General features: G+C 23.1%; 1 protein-coding gene across 1 annotated transcript in view; it reads right to left on the bottom strand.

Annotated features, from left to right (window-relative positions):
* Nucleotides 1–1205: 1205 nt before the first annotated feature.
* LOC126552688 (uncharacterized) overlaps nucleotides 1206–16883 on the bottom strand; it is an 89313-nt gene continuing 73635 nt past the window's right edge. Inside the window, exons 2-4 of the mRNA XM_050207405.1 lie at nucleotides 1690–1902; nucleotides 1558–1631; nucleotides 1206–1349 (exon numbers count right to left, since the gene is read on the bottom strand). Coding sequence (XP_050063362.1) covers nucleotides 1295–1349; nucleotides 1558–1631; nucleotides 1690–1902 — 342 coding nt within the window. The 3' untranslated portion in view covers nucleotides 1206–1294. The remainder of the gene's footprint in view (nucleotides 1350–1557; nucleotides 1632–1689; nucleotides 1903–16883) is intronic.

Here is a 16883-nt window from a genome sequence, read left to right as displayed (position 1 = left end):
ATATGTATGTAAATGTACCAACTTCACTTTAATTTTGTTAATAAAAAGTTATGTTTACATTTCTAACAGTTGTAACTATAACAAATTGATCATTTATAATTGTAGTGTAATTATATTATAATATTTAATAAAAAAAAGTAAAAAATTATTATTTATATGGATGTAAACGTACCTAGTTCAGTTTTAATTAGCTTATATCAAATTAAATTTTCAATTCTAACAGTTGTAACTATAACAAATTGATCATTTATAATTGTAGTGTAACTGAAATATAACATTATGAACATTACTATAATATTCAATGTTATTAAAGTATAATCTTATTATAAATATGGGTGTAAATGTCCCTAGTTCAGATTGAATTAGCTTTTATCAAATTAAATATTCAATTCTAACAGTTGTAACTATAACAAATTGATCATTTATAATTGTAGTGTAATTCTAATATAACTTTTTGACCATTATTATAATATTTAATGTAAAAAAAGTAAAATCTGGTTGTTAATACATATGTAAATGTACCTACTTCTCTATAATTTTGTTAATAAAAAGTTATGTTTTCATTTCTAATAGTTGTAACTATAACAAATTGGTCATTTATAATTGTAGTGTAATTATAATATAACTTTTTAAACATTATTATAATATTTAATAAAAAAAAGTAAAAAATTATTATTTATATGGATGTAAACGTACCTAGTTCAGTTTTAATTAGCTTATATCAAATTAAATTTTCAATTCTAACAGTTGTAACTATAACAAATTGATCATTTATAATTGTAGTGTTATTGAAATATAACTTAATGAACATTATTATAATATTCAATGTTAATACAGTAAAATCTTATTGTTTATATATATGTAAATGTACCAACTTCACTTTAATTTTGTTAATAAAAAATTAGGTTTTCACTGATGAACTAATATTTAGTATGTCTCATATAATATTATGTAAGAGGAAGATTACTCATGCAGTCGCTAAGGTCTCTAAAAAATTTTAAGAACTAAAAATATCAGTTATAATACCTCACATTTTGCATAGTATATAGAAATATATATACATACATACATAAAAACACATTCAACAAATCGGTTCTATGTGATAATATTGGGACTTTTAATTTTTATAATAATTTGTACTTAATTACACATCAAATGACAATTATACATTAAATAATATAATTTAAAATAAAACTAAATGTATCTGTTAATTGAAGAACTTTTTGTTTTCTTGTTGCTTTACTTTTCTCTTTTTAAACTAAAGTCCATTGTTTTCCTTGCAATACTCAACAAATCATTCTTCCAATTTATTCTGGATTTGTGTTATCTGATTCATGATTACTTCAAAACTAAAAGTAACATTGAAAATGAATAAAATAATGCTTTTATATTAGAAAATATAAGAATTGTTTTCTGGTTATAGCCAAAAAGACAAAAATATAATAATAACCCACAACTCATTTAAAAATTATTAATGGGTTTAAAATAATTATTTTATTCAATATCAAAATAATTAACCTGTATAGAAATAAAATAATAAAAAATTGTATAACTTACCATTTTTTGTTAATATTAATTTTGTCGTGTTCAGTATTCAAAAACAATGTGACATTCATTTTTTGAGAATCATCCTGTTAAAAAATTAAATATAATTAAAGTTCATTAACACTTTGTTTATTTAAAAATTACTTCAAAATGTGGGTGATGAAACTGTGCTTCTAGCACATGATTATCAGTCATTTCAGCAAAAGATTCACTTATCTCTCGTGGATAATTCAATTCGCTAAAATTGTACAAACCACAATGTACTGCTGGAATAGGGTATGCTCCAAATTGTGATGCTAAAAGTCTTACATTTGTTTTTGATACTACTTTAATTGTTCCATAATCAACATATAATAACTACAAAATAATGAAAATAACATGAATATTTTTGCCAAAAAAATGAAGAATTTTGTTTATAATAACAATAGGTTTTTAACAACATTAAAAAAGAACCAATAGGTTACAATTAAAAATAGTTTAAAATTTAAATAGTGTTTACACATAAAATATCAATAAAAATATGTATTATATTATATATATAAAAAAAAAAATATTTATGATATTCTAGATAGAACCGTAGATTTATTATATTATTGAAATACTGAACTTTTTCCTTCCTGAAATTTTTTAGTATAAGTATGTACTATCAAGACTATAGTTGCTATGGTAATTCCTAAACAAACGTCTTTACAAAATATTACAGTGTATAGAAGATTAAATAACTTAACTTTAATAAGTATTCAAAGAATTATTACTATTACTCCGCAGAAGTTTAAAACCAGTTTCCACGCCAAATAAATTATTTTAAACGGAAATACTTAGTTAGTAGTACTAACCATTTACTACTAGTTATATTCTATTTAAAATTTATTATATTCACGGATGGTGTATTATCATTATATTTTACTTTTCATGTTTCATATAGAGTTGAAAGTATTAAAAATCAATTACTTATTACACATATCCAGATACTATGTTCTAAAACCACCTTAAAAAAAATACTAGATGTTTAATTTGGTTTTAGAAAAAAAGCAAATAAATAAGTCAGGATTTAGACAGGAGGGCTCTATGTCACCTGTCCTATTTAATTTATCATTACGATATTTGGAATCTTTAAATGGAGGTACACACTGGAAACAGTGCAGCTGACAGCGAGAAGTGGAAAATTGGTTGAATAACGGGATGGTCCTAGTGTTCACTTATACACAAGAAGAATGTATTAGATAATTTAATATTTCCTACTTTTATTAACAAATATGGTGTATTCAACACACATTCCCTAATAATTTGTATCCAATGGTTTATTGAATTACTTATTATAAGTGTGTATTGTGTAAACTTGAATTTTATGATCTATGGTTTAAAGTTAGCTAAATAAGCTTCCTATATAAATATTAACTTGCAAACTAAAACAAATTGTTATCAACTTATAGATTAATATTAACTATAAACGTATGAAAATCTTAGTTAATTTCACATTTTCTTCATCAATTATATTTAACACCATAGCCCTGTGCCACAGATTAGAATCTTCATAGCATGAGGCACATGGCAATTCTGGAAGAATAAGCCTTGGTATAACTTTATATTTTTCTTCATTTTTTTCGTAGTACTCTCTATAACAATATATAAGTTACAAAGCTATAAATAACAACAACATAACTATAAATCAATGAAATAATAAACCAACTGCAATGTGTCCATATGTATTATTTCCATTGGAATCTTCGTAAAATTCAATATTTTTCTAGATTTTTCAAAGATTCCTTACATTTATCACCTAAAATAAGTATTATATCCAATATAATCAAGATTCATTCCATTTTTTCCTGGACTTTTCCAAGATTCCTTGAATTTATATCCTTAAATATGTATTATATCCAAAAATATCACCATGAATTCCATTATTTTCTGGATATTTCAATGATTCCTTGCATTTATAACCTAAAAAATGTATTATTTCCAATACAATCTACGTAAAATTCAATATTTCTCTAGATTTTTCATAGATTCCTTGCATTCATAAACTTAAATATGTATTATTTCCATTAGAATCTTCGTAAAATTCAATATTTTTCTAGATTTTTCCAAGATTCCTTGAATTTATAACCTTAAATATGTATTATATCCAAAAAATTCACCATTTATTTCATTTTTCTCTGGATATTTCCAAGATTCCTTGAATTTTTAACCTTAAATATGTATTATATCCAAAAATATCACCATTAATTCCATTAATTTCTAGAATTTTCCAAGATTCCTTGAAGTTATAACCTCAAATATGTAATATTTCCATTATGATCTTCGTAAAATTCAATATTTTTCAAGATTTTTCCAAGATTCCTTGCATTCGTAACCTTAAATATGTATTATATCCAAAAAATTTACCATTTATTCCATTTTTTTCTGAAATTATCCAAGATTCCTTGAATTTATAACCTCAAATATGTATTATTTCCATTAGAATCTTCGTAAAATTCAATATTTTTCTAGATTTTTCAAAGATTCCTTACATTTATCACCTAAAATAAGTATTATATCCAATATAATCAAGATTCATTCCATTTTTTCCTGGACTTTTCAAAGATTCCTTGAATTTATATCCTTAAATATGTATTATATCCAAAAATATCAACACTAATTCCATTATTTTCTGGAATTTTTCAATGATTCCTTGCATTTATAACCTCAAATGTGTATTATATCCAAAAATATCACCATTAATTCCATTATTTTCTGGAATATTCCAAGATTCCTTGAATTTATAACCTCAAATATGTATTATTTCCATTATAATCTTCGTAACATTCAATATTTTTCTAGATTTTTCAATGATTCCTTGCATTTATAACCTCAAACATGTATTATTTCCATTATAATCTTCGTAAAATTCAATATTTTTCTAGATTTTTCAAAGATTCCTTACATTTATCACCTAAAATAAGTATTATATACCATATAATCAAGATTCATTCCATTTTTTCCTGGACTTTTCCAAGATTCCTTGAATTTATATCCTTAAATATGTATTATATCCAAAAATATCACCACTAATTCCATAATTTTCTGGAATATTCCAAGATTCCTTGAATTTATAACCTCAAATATGTATTATTTCCATTATAAACTTCGTAACATTCAATATTTTTCTAGATTTTTCAATGATTCCTTGCATTTATAACCTCAAATATGTATTATTTCCATTAGAATCTTCGTAAAATTCAATATTTTTCTAGATTTTTTAAAGATTCCTTGCATTCGTAACCTTAAATATGTATTATATCCAAAAAGTTCACCATTTATTCCATTTTTTTTGGAAATTATCCAAGATTTCTTGAATTTATAACCTTAAATATGTATTATATTCAAAAAATTCACCATTTATTCCATTTTTTTCTGAAATTATCCAAGATCCTTGAATTTATATCCTTAAATATGTATTATATCCAAAAATATCACCACTAATTCCATTATTTTCTGGAATTTTTCAATGATCCCTTGCATTTATAACCTCAAATATGTATTATATCCAACAATATCACCATTATTTTCATTATTTTCTGGAATATTCCAAGATTCCTTTAATTTATAACCTCAAATATGTATTATATCCATTATAATCAAGATTCATTCCATTTTTTCCTGGTCTTTTCCAAGATTCCTTGAATTTATAACCTTAAATATGTATTATATCCAAAAAATTCACCATTTATTCCATTTTTTTCTGGAATTTTCCAAGATTCCTTGAATTCATAAACTCAAATATGTATTATTTCCATTATAAACTTCGTAAAGTTCAATATTTTTCTAGATTTTTCAAAGATTCCTTGAATTTATAAACTCAAATATGTATTATTTCCATTATAAACTTCGTAAAGTTCAATATTTTTCTAGATTTTTCAAAGATTCCTTACATTTATCACCTAAAATAAGTATTATATCCAATATAATCAAAATTCATTCCATTTTTTCCTGGACTTTTCCAAGATTCCTTGAATTTATATCCTTAAATATGTATTATATCCAAAAATATCACCACTAATTCCATTATTTTCTGGAATTTTTTAATGATTCCTTGCATTTATAACCTCAAGTATGTATTATTTCCATTAGAATCTTCGTAAAATTCAATATTTTTCTAGATATTTCAAAGATTCCTTACATTTATCACCTAAAATAAGTATTATATCCAATATAATCAAGATTCATTCCATTTTTTCCTGGACTTTTCCAAGATTCCTTGAATTTATAACCTTAAATATGTATTTTATCCAAAAAATTCACCATTTATTCCGTTTTTCTCTGGATATTTCCAAGATTCCTTGCATTCGTAACCTTAAATATGTATTATATCCAAAAAATTCACCATTTATTCCATTTTTTTCTGGAATTTTCCAAGATTCCTTGAATTCATAAACTCAAATATGTATTATTTCCATTATAAACTTCGTAAAGTTCAATATTTTTCTAGATTTTTCAAAGATTCCTTGAATTTATAAACTCAAATATGTATTATTTCCATTATAAACTTCGTAAAGTTCAATATTTTTCTAGATTTTTCAAATATTCCTTACATTTATCACATAAAATAAGTATTATATCCAAAAATATCACCATTAATTCCATTATTTTCTGGAATATTCTAAGATTCCTTGAATTTATAACCTCAAATATGTATTATATCCAAAAATATCACCACTAATTCCATAATTTTCTGGAATATTCCAAGATTCCTTGAATTTATAACCTCAAATATGTATTATTTCCATTATAAACTTCGTAACATTCAATATTTTTCTAGATTTTTCAATGATTCCTTGCATTTATAACCTCAAATATGTATTATTTCCATTAGAATCTTCGTAAAATTCAATATTTTTCTAGATTTTTTAAAGATTCCTTGCATTCGTAACCTTAAATATGTATTATATCCAAAAAGTTCACCATTTATTCCATTTTTTTTTGAAATTATCCAAGATTTCTTGAATTTATAACCTTAAATATGTATTATATCCAAAAAATTCACCATTTATTTCATTTTTTTCTGAAATTATCCAAGATTCCTTGAATTTATATCCTTAAATATGTATTATATCCAAAAATATCAAAACTAATTCCATTATTTTCTGGAATTTTTCAATGATCCCTTGCATTTATAACCTCAAATATGTATTATATCCAACAATATCACCATTATTTTCATTATTTTCTGGAATATTCCAAGATTCCTTTAATTTATAACCTCAAATATGTATTATATCCATTATAATCAAGATTCATTCCATTTTTTCCTGGTCTTTTCCAAGATTCCTTGAATTTATAACCTTAAATATGTATTATATCCAAAAAATTCACCATTTATTCCATTTTTTTCTGGAATTTTCCAAGATTCCTTGATTTATAACTCAATATGTATTATTTCCATTATAAACTTCGTAAAGTTCAATATTTTTCTAGATTTTTCAAAGATTCCTTGAATTTATAAACTCAAATATGTATTATTTCCATTATAACTTCGTAAAGTTCAATATTTTTCAGGATTTTTCAAAGATTCCTTACATTTATCACCTAAAAAGTATTATATCCAATATAATCAAAATTCATTCCATTATTTTCTGGAATATTCCAAAATTCCTTGAATTTATATCCTTAAATATGTATTATATCCAAAAATATCACCACTAATTCCATTATTTTCTGGAATTTTTTAATGATTCCTTGCATTTATAACCTCAAATATGTATTATTTCCATTAGAATCTTCGTAAAATTCAATATTTTTCTAGATTTTTCAAAGATTCCTTACATTTATCACCTAAAATAAGTATTTTATCCAATATAATCAAGATTTATTCCATTTTTTCCTGAACTTTTAAAAGATTCCTTGAATTTATAACCTTAAATATGTAATATATCCAAAAAATTCACCATTTATTCCGTTTTTCACTGGATATTTCCAAGATTCCTTGCATTCGTAACCTTAAATATGTATTATATTCAAATAATTCACCATTTATTCCATTTTTTTCTGGAATTTTCCAAGATTAATTGAATTTATAACCTTAAATATGTATTATTTCCATTATAAACTTCGTAAAGTTCAATATTTTTCTAGATTTTTCAAAGATTCCTTGAATTTATAAACTCAAATATGTATTATTTCCATTATAAACTTCGTAAAGTTCAATATTTTTCTAGATTTTTCAAAGATTCCTTACATTTATCACCTAAAATAAGTATTATATCCAATATAATCAAAATTCATTCCATTATTTTCTGGAATATTCCAAGATTCCTTGAATTTATAACCTCAAATATGTATTATATCCAAAAATATCACCATTAATTCCATTATTTTCTGGAATTTTTTAATGATTCCTTGCATTTATAACCTCAAGTATGTATTATTTCCATTAGAATCTTCGTAAAATTCAATATTTTTCTAGATATTTCAAAGATTCCTTACATTTATCACCTAAAATAAGTATTATATCCAATATAATCAAGATTCATTCCATTTTTTCCTGGACTTTTCCAAGATTCCTTGAATTTATATCCTTAAATATGTATTATATCCAAAAATATCACCACTAATTCCATTATTTACTGGAATTTTTCAATGATCCCTTGCATTTATAACCTCAAATATGTATTATATCCAACAATATCACCATTATTTTCATTATTTTCTGGAATATTCCAAGATTCCTTTAATTTATAACCTCAAATATGTATTATTTCCATTAAAATCTTCGTAAAATTCAATATTTTTCTAGATTTTTCATAGATTCCTTACATTTATAACCTAAAATAAGTATTATATACCATATAATCAAGATTCATTCCATTTTTTCCTGGACTTTTCCAAGATTCCTTGAATTTATATCCTTAAATATGTATTATATCCAAAAATATCACCACTAATTCCATAATTTTCTGGAATTTTCCAAGATTCCTTGAATTTATAACCTCAAATATGTATTATTTCCATTATAAACTTCGTAAAGTTCAATATTTTTCTAGATTTTTCAAAGATTCCTTGCATTTATAACCTCAAATATGTATTATTTCCATTATACTCTTCGTAAAATTCAATATTTTTCTAGAGTTTTCAATGATTACTTGAATTTATATCCTTAAATATGTATTATATCCAAAAAAATCACCACTAATTCCATTATTTTCTGGAATTTTTTAATGATTCCTTGCATTTATAACCTCAAGTATGTATTATTTCCATTAGAATCTTCGTAAAATTCAATATTTTTCTAGATATTTCAAAGATTCCTTACATTTATCACCTTAAATAAGTATTATATCCAATATAATCAAGATTCATTCCATTTTTTCCTGGACTTTTCCAAGATTCTTGAATTTATATCCTTAAATATGTATTATATCCAAAAATATCACCACTAATTCCATTATTTACTGGAATTTTTCAATGATCCTTGCATTTATAACCTCAAATATGTATTATATCCAACAATATCACCATTATTTTCATTATTTTCTGGAATATTCCAAGATTCCTTTAATTTATAACCTCAAATATGTATTATTTCCATTAAAATCTTCGTAACGATAAATTCAATATTTTTCTAGATTTTTCATAGATTCCTTACATTTATAACTAAAATAAGTATTATATCCCATATAATCAAGATTCATTCAATTTTTTTTCCTGGACTTTCGCAAGATTCCTTACATTTATAACCTCAAATATGTATTATTTCCATTAGAATCTTTGAAAATTCAATATTTTTCTAGATTTTTCAAGATTCCTTGCATGTTAATAACTTCAAATAAGTATATTTCCATTATACTCTTCGTAAAATTCAATATTTTTCTAGAGTTTTCAATGATTACTTGAATTTATATCCTTAAATATGTATTATAATCCAAAAAATATCAAAACTATTCCATATTTTCTGGAATTTTTTTCAATGATCCCTTGCATTTATAACCTCAAATATGTATTATATCCAACAATATCACCATTATTTTCATTATTTTCTGGAATATTCCAAGATTCCTTTAATTTATAACCTCAAATATGTATTATATCCATTATAATCAAGATTCATTCCATTTTTTCCTGGTCTTTTCCAAGATTCCTTGAATTTATATGCTTAAATATGTATTATATCCAAAAATATCACCATTAATTCCATTATTTTCTGGAATATTCCAAGATTCTTGAAATTTATAAACCTGCAAATATGTATTATTTCCATTGAATCTCCGTAAAATTCAATATTTTTTTAGATTTTTTCAATGATTCCTTGCATTTATAACCTCAAATATGTATTATTTCCATTAGAATCTTCGTAAAATTCAATATTTTTCTAGATTTTTTAAAGATTCCTTGCATTCGTAACCTTAAATATGTATAATATCCAAAAAGTTCACCATTTATTCCATTTTTTTTTGAATTATCTAAGATTTCTTGAATTTATAACCTTAAATATGTATTATATCCAAAAAATTCACCATTTATTCATTTTCTCTTCTCTGATATTTCCAAGATTCCTTGAATTTTAAACATTAATATGTATTATATCCAAGAATATCACCATTAATTCCATTAATTTCTGGAATTTTCCAAGATTCCTTGAAGTTATAACCTCAAATATGTAATATTTCCATTATGATCTTCGTAAAATTCAATATTTTTCTAGATTTTTCCATGGTTCCTTGCATTCATAACATTAAATATGTATATATCCAAAATTCACCATTTATATTCCATTTTTTTTTGAAATTATCCAAGATTCCTTGATTTAATAACTCAAATATGTATTATTTCCATTATAAACTTCGTAAAGTTCAATATTTTTCTAGATTTTTCAAAGATTCCTTGAATTTATAAACTCAAATATGTATTATTTCCATTATAAACTTCGTAAAGTTCAATATTTTTCTAGATTTTTCAAAGATTCCTTACATTTATCACCTAAAATAAGTATTATATCCAATATAATCAAAATTCATTCCATTTTTTCCTGGTCTTTTCCAAGATTCCTTGATTTTATATGCTTAAATATGTATTATATCCAAAAATATCACCATTAATTCCATTATTTTCTGGAATATTCCAAGATTCCTTGAATTTATAACCTCAAATATGTATTATTTCCATTGGAATCTCCGTAAAATTCAATATTTTTCTAGATTTTTCAATGATTCCTTGCATTTATAACCTCAAATATGTATTATTTCCATTAGAATCTTCGTAAAATTCAATATTTTTCTAGATTTTTTAAAGATTCCTTGCATTCGTAACCTTAAATATGTATTATATCCAAAAAGTTCACCATTTATTCCTTATTTTTTTGAAATTATCTAAGATTTCTTGAATTTATAACCTTAAATATGTATTATATCCAAAAAATTCACCATTTATTTCATTTTTTTCTCTCTGAATATTTCCAAGATTCCTTGAATTTTAAACATTAAATATGTATTATATCCAAGAATATCACCATTAATTCCATTAATTTCTGGAATTTTCCAAGATTCCTTGAAGTTATAACCTCAAATATGTAAATTTCCATTATGATCTTCGTAAAATTCAATATTTTTCTAGATTTTTCCATGGTTCCTTGCATTAAAACATTAAATATGTATTATATCCAAAAATTCACCATTTATTATTTATTTTTTATTTTTTATTTTTCATTTTTTTGAAATTATCCAAGATTTCTCTTGAATTTATAACCTTAAATATGTATTATATCCAAAAAATTCACCATTTATTTCATTTTTTTCTGAAATTATCCAAGATTCCTTGATTTTATATGCTTAAATATGTATTATATCCAAAAATATCACCATTAATTCCATTATTTTCTGGAATATTCCAAGATTCCTTGAATTTATAACCTCAAATATGTATTATTTCCATTGGAATCTCCGTAAAATTCAATATTTTTCTAGATTTTTCAAAGATTCCTTACATTTATCAACTAAAATAAGTATTATATCCAATATAATCAAGATTCATTCCATTTTTTCCTGGTCTTTTCCAAGATTCCTTGAATTTATATGCTTAAATATGTATTATATCCAAAAAAATCATCACTAATTCCATTATTTTCTGGAATTTTTTAATGATTCCTTGCATTTATAACCTCAAGTATGTATTATTTCCATTAGAATCTTCGTAAAATTCAATATTTTTCTAGATATTTCAAAGATTCCTTACATTTATCACCTTAAATAAGTATTATATCCAATATAATCAAGATTCATTCCATTTTTTCCTGGACTTTTCCAAGATTCCTTGAATTTATATCCTTAAATATGTATTATATCCAAAAATATCACCACTAATTCCATTATTTACTGGAATTTTTCAATGATCCCTTGCATTTATAACCTCAAATATGTATTATATCCAACAATATCACCATTATTTTCATTATTTTCTGGAATATTCCAAGATTCCTTTAATTTATAACCTCAAATATGTATTATTTCCATTAAAATCTTCGTAAAATTCAATATTTTTCTAGATTTTTCATAGATTCCTTACATTTATAACCTAAAATAAGTATTATATCCCATATAATCAAGATTCATTCAATTTTTTCCTGGACTTTTCCAAGATTCCTTACATTTATAACCTCAAATATGTATTATTTCCATTAGAATCTTTGAAAATTCAATATTTTTCTAGATTTTTCAAAGATTCCTTGCATTTATAACCTCAAATATGTATTATTTCCATTATACTCTTCGTAAAATTCAATATTTTTCTAGAGTTTTCAATGATTACTTGAATTTATATCCTTAAATATGTATTATATCCAAAAATATCAAAACTAATTCCATTATTTTCTGGAATTTTTCAATGATCCCTTGCATTTATAACCTCAAATATGTATTATATCCAACAATATCACCATTATTTTCATTATTTTCTGGAATATTCCAAGATTCCTTTAATTTATAACCTCAAATATGTATTATATCCATTATAATCAAGATTCATTCCATTTTTTCCTGGTCTTTTCCAAGATTCCTTGAATTTATATGCTTAAATATGTATTATATCAAAAATATCACCATTAAATTTTTTCCTTGATTTTCTGAATATCCAAGATTCCTTGAATTATAACCTCAAATATGTATTATTTCCATTGGAATCTCCGTAAAATTCAATATTTTCTAGATTTTTCAATGATTCCTTGCATTTATAACCTCAAATATGTATTATTTCCATTAGAATCTTCGTAAAATTCAATATTTTTCTAGATTTTAAAGATTCCTTGCATTCGTAACCTTAAATATGTATAATATCCAAAAAGTTCACCATTTATTCCATTTTTTTTTGAAATTATCTAAGATTTCTTGAATTTATAACCTTAAATATGTATTATATCCAAAAAATTCACCATTTATTTCATTTTTCTCTGGATATTTCCAAGATTCCTTGAATTTTAAACATTAAATATGTATTATATCCAAGAATATCACCATTAATTCCATTAATTTCTGGAATTTTCCAAGATTCCTTGAAGTTATAACCTCAAATATGTAATATTTCCATTATGATCTTCGTAAAATTCAATATTTTTCTAGATTTTTCCATGGTTCCTTGCATTCATAACATTAAATATGTATTATATCCAAAAAATTCACCATTTATTCCATTTTTTTTTGAAATTATCCAAGATTCCTTGAATTTATAAACTCAAATATGTATTATTTCCATTATAAACTTCGTAAAGTTCAATATTTTTCTAGATTTTTCAAAGATTCCTTGAATTTATAAACTCAAATATGTATTATTTCCATTATAAACTTCGTAAAGTTCAATATTTTTCTAGATTTTTCAAAGATTCCTTACATTTATCACCTAAAATAAGTATTATATCCAATATAATCAAAATTATTCCATTTTTTCCTGGTCTTTTCCAAGATTCCTTGATTTTATATGCTTAAATATGTATTATATCCAAAAATATCACCATTAATTCCATTATTTTCTGGAATATTCCAAAATTCCTTGAATTTATAACCTCAAATATGTATTATTTCCATTGGAATCTCCGTAAAATTCAATATTTTTCTAGATTTTTCAATGATTCCTTGCATTTATAACCTCAAATATGTATTATTTCCATTAGAATCTTCGTAAAATTCAATATTTTTCTAGATTTTTTAAAGATTCCTTGCATTCGTAACCTTAAATATGTATTATATCCAAAAAGTTCACCATTTATTCCATTTTTTTTTGAAATTATCTAAGATTTCTTGAATTTATAACCTTAAATATGTATTATATCCAAAAAATTCACCATTTATTTCATTTTTCTCTGGATATTTCCAAGATTCCTTGAATTTTAAACATTAAATATGTATTATATCCAAGAATATCACCATTAATTCCATTAATTTCTGGAATTTTCCAAGATTCCTTGAAGTTATAACCTCAAATATGTAATATTTCCATTATGATCTTCGTAAAATTCAATATTTTTCTAGATTTTTCCATGGTTCCTTGCATTAAAACATTAAATATGTATTATATCCAAAAAATTCACCATTTATTCCATTTTTTTTTGAAATTATCCAAGATTTCTTGAATTTATAACCTTAAATATGTATTATATCCAAAAAATTCACCATTTATTTCATTTTTTTCTGAAATTATCCAAGATTCCTTGATTTTATATGCTTACAAATTATGTATATACCAAAAATATCACCATTAATTCCATTATTTTCTGGAATATTCCAAGATTCCTTGAATTTATAACCTCAAATATGTATTATTTCCATTGGAATCTCCGTAAAATTCAATTTTTTCTAGATTTTTCAAAAGATCCTTACATTTACAACTAAAATAAGTTAATCCAATATAATCAAGATTCATTCCATTTTTTCCTGGTCTTTTCCAAGATTCCTTGAATTTATATGCTTAAATATGTATTATATCCAAAAATATCACCATTAATTCCATTATTTTCTGGAATATTCCAAGATTCCTTGAATTTATAACCTCAAATATGTATTATATCCAAAAATATCACCATTAATTCCATTATTTTCTGGAATATTCCAAAATTCCTTGAATTTATAACCTCAAATATGTATTATTTCCATAATAATCTTCGTAAAATTCAATATTTTTCAAGATTTTTCAAAGATACCTTACATTTATCACCTAAAATAAGTATTATATCCAATATAATCAAGATTCATTCCATTTTTTCCTGAACTTTTCCAAGATTCCTTGAATTTATAACCTTAAATATGTATTTTATCCAAAAAATTCACCATTTATTCCGTTTTTCTCTGGATATTTCCAAGATTCCTTGCATTCGTAACCTTAAATATGTATTATATCCAAAAAATTCACCATTTATTCCATTTTTTTCTGGAATTTTCCAAGATTCCTTGAATTTATAAACTCAAATATGTATTATTTCCATTATAAACTTCGTAAAGTTCAATATTTTTCTAGATTTTTCAAAGATTCCTTGAATTTATAAACTCAAATATGTATTATTTCCATTATAAACTTCGTAAAGTTCAATATTTTTCTAGATTTTTCAAAGATTCCTTACATTTATCACCTAAAATAAGTATTATATCCAATATAATCAAAATTCATTCCATTTTTTCCTGGACTTTTCCAAGATTCCTTGAATTTATATCCTTAAATATGTATTATATCCAAAAAAATCACCCCTAATTCCATTATTTTCTGGAATTTTTTAATGATTCCATGCATTTATAACCTCAAGTATGTATTATTTCCATTAGAATCTTCGTAAAATTCAATATTTTTCTAGATATTTCAAAGATTCCTTACATTTATCACCTAAAATAAGTATTATATCCAATATAATCAAGATTCATTCCATTTTTTCCTGGACTTTTCCAAGATTCCTGAATTTATAACCTTAAATATTATTTTATCCAAAAATTCACCATTTATTCCGTTTTTCTCTGGATATTTCCAAGATTCCTTGCATTCGTAACCTTAAATATGTATTATATCCAAAAATTCACCATTTATTCCATTTTTTTCTGGAATTTTCCAAGATTCCTTGAATTTATAAACTCAAATATGTATTATTTCCATTATAAACTTCGTAAAGTTCAATATTTTTCTAGATTTTTCAAAGATTCCTTGAATTTATAAACTCAAATATGTATTATTTCCATTATAAACTTCGTAAAGTTCAATATTTTTCTAGATTTTTCAAATATTCCTTACATTTATCACATAAAATAAGTATTATATCCAATATAATCAAAATTCATTCCATTTTTTCCTGGCCTTTTCCATGATACCTTGAATTTATATGCTTAAATATGTATTATATCCAAAAATATCACCATTAATTCCATTATTTTCTGGAATATTCCAAGATTCCTTGAATTTATAACCTCAAATATGTATTATATCCAAAAATATCACCATTAATTTCATTATTTTCTGGAATATTCCAAGACTCCTTGAATTTATAACCTCAAATATGTATTATTTCCATAATGATCTTCGTAAAATTCAATATTTTTCAAGATTTTTCAAAGATTCCTTACATTTATAACCTCAAATATGTATTATTTCCATTAGAATCTTTGAAAATTCAATATTTTTCTAGAGTTTTCAATGATTACTTGAATTTATATCCTTAAATATGTATTATATTCAAAAAATTCACCATTTATTCCATTTTTTTCTGAAATTATCCAAGATCCTTGAATTTATAACCTCAAATATGTATTATAACCAAAAATATAATCATTAATTCCATTTTTTTCTGAAATTATCCAAGATCCTTGAATTTATAACCTCAAATATGTATTATTTCCATTAAAATCTTCGTAAAATTCAATATTTTTCTAGATTTTTCATAGATTCCTTACATTTATCACCTAAAATAAGTATTATATCCCATATAATCAAGATTCATTCAATTTTTTCCTGGACTTTTCCAAGATTCCTTAGAATTTATAAACTCAAATATGTATTATTTCCATTATAAACTTCGTAAAGTTCAATATTTTTCTAGATTTTTCAAAGATTCCTTGAATTATATCCTTAAATATGTATTATATCCAAAAATATCACCACTAATTCCATTATTTTCTGGAATTTTTCAATGATCCCTTGCATTTATAACCTCAAATATGTATTATATCACACAATATCACCATTATTTTCATTATTTTCTTTAATATTCCAAGATTCCTTTAATTTATAACCTCAAATATGTATTATATCCATTATAATCAAGATTCATTCCATTTTTTCCTGGTCTTTTCCAAGATTCCTTGATTTTATATGCTTAAATATGTATTATATCCAAAAATATC

The sequence above is a fragment of the Aphis gossypii genome, chromosome X (genome assembly GCF_020184175.1).
Source record: "Aphis gossypii isolate Hap1 chromosome X, ASM2018417v2, whole genome shotgun sequence".
NCBI classification, from domain to species: domain Eukaryota; kingdom Metazoa; phylum Arthropoda; class Insecta; order Hemiptera; family Aphididae; genus Aphis; species Aphis gossypii.
This window is presented reverse-complemented; position numbering and strand designations above follow the sequence as displayed.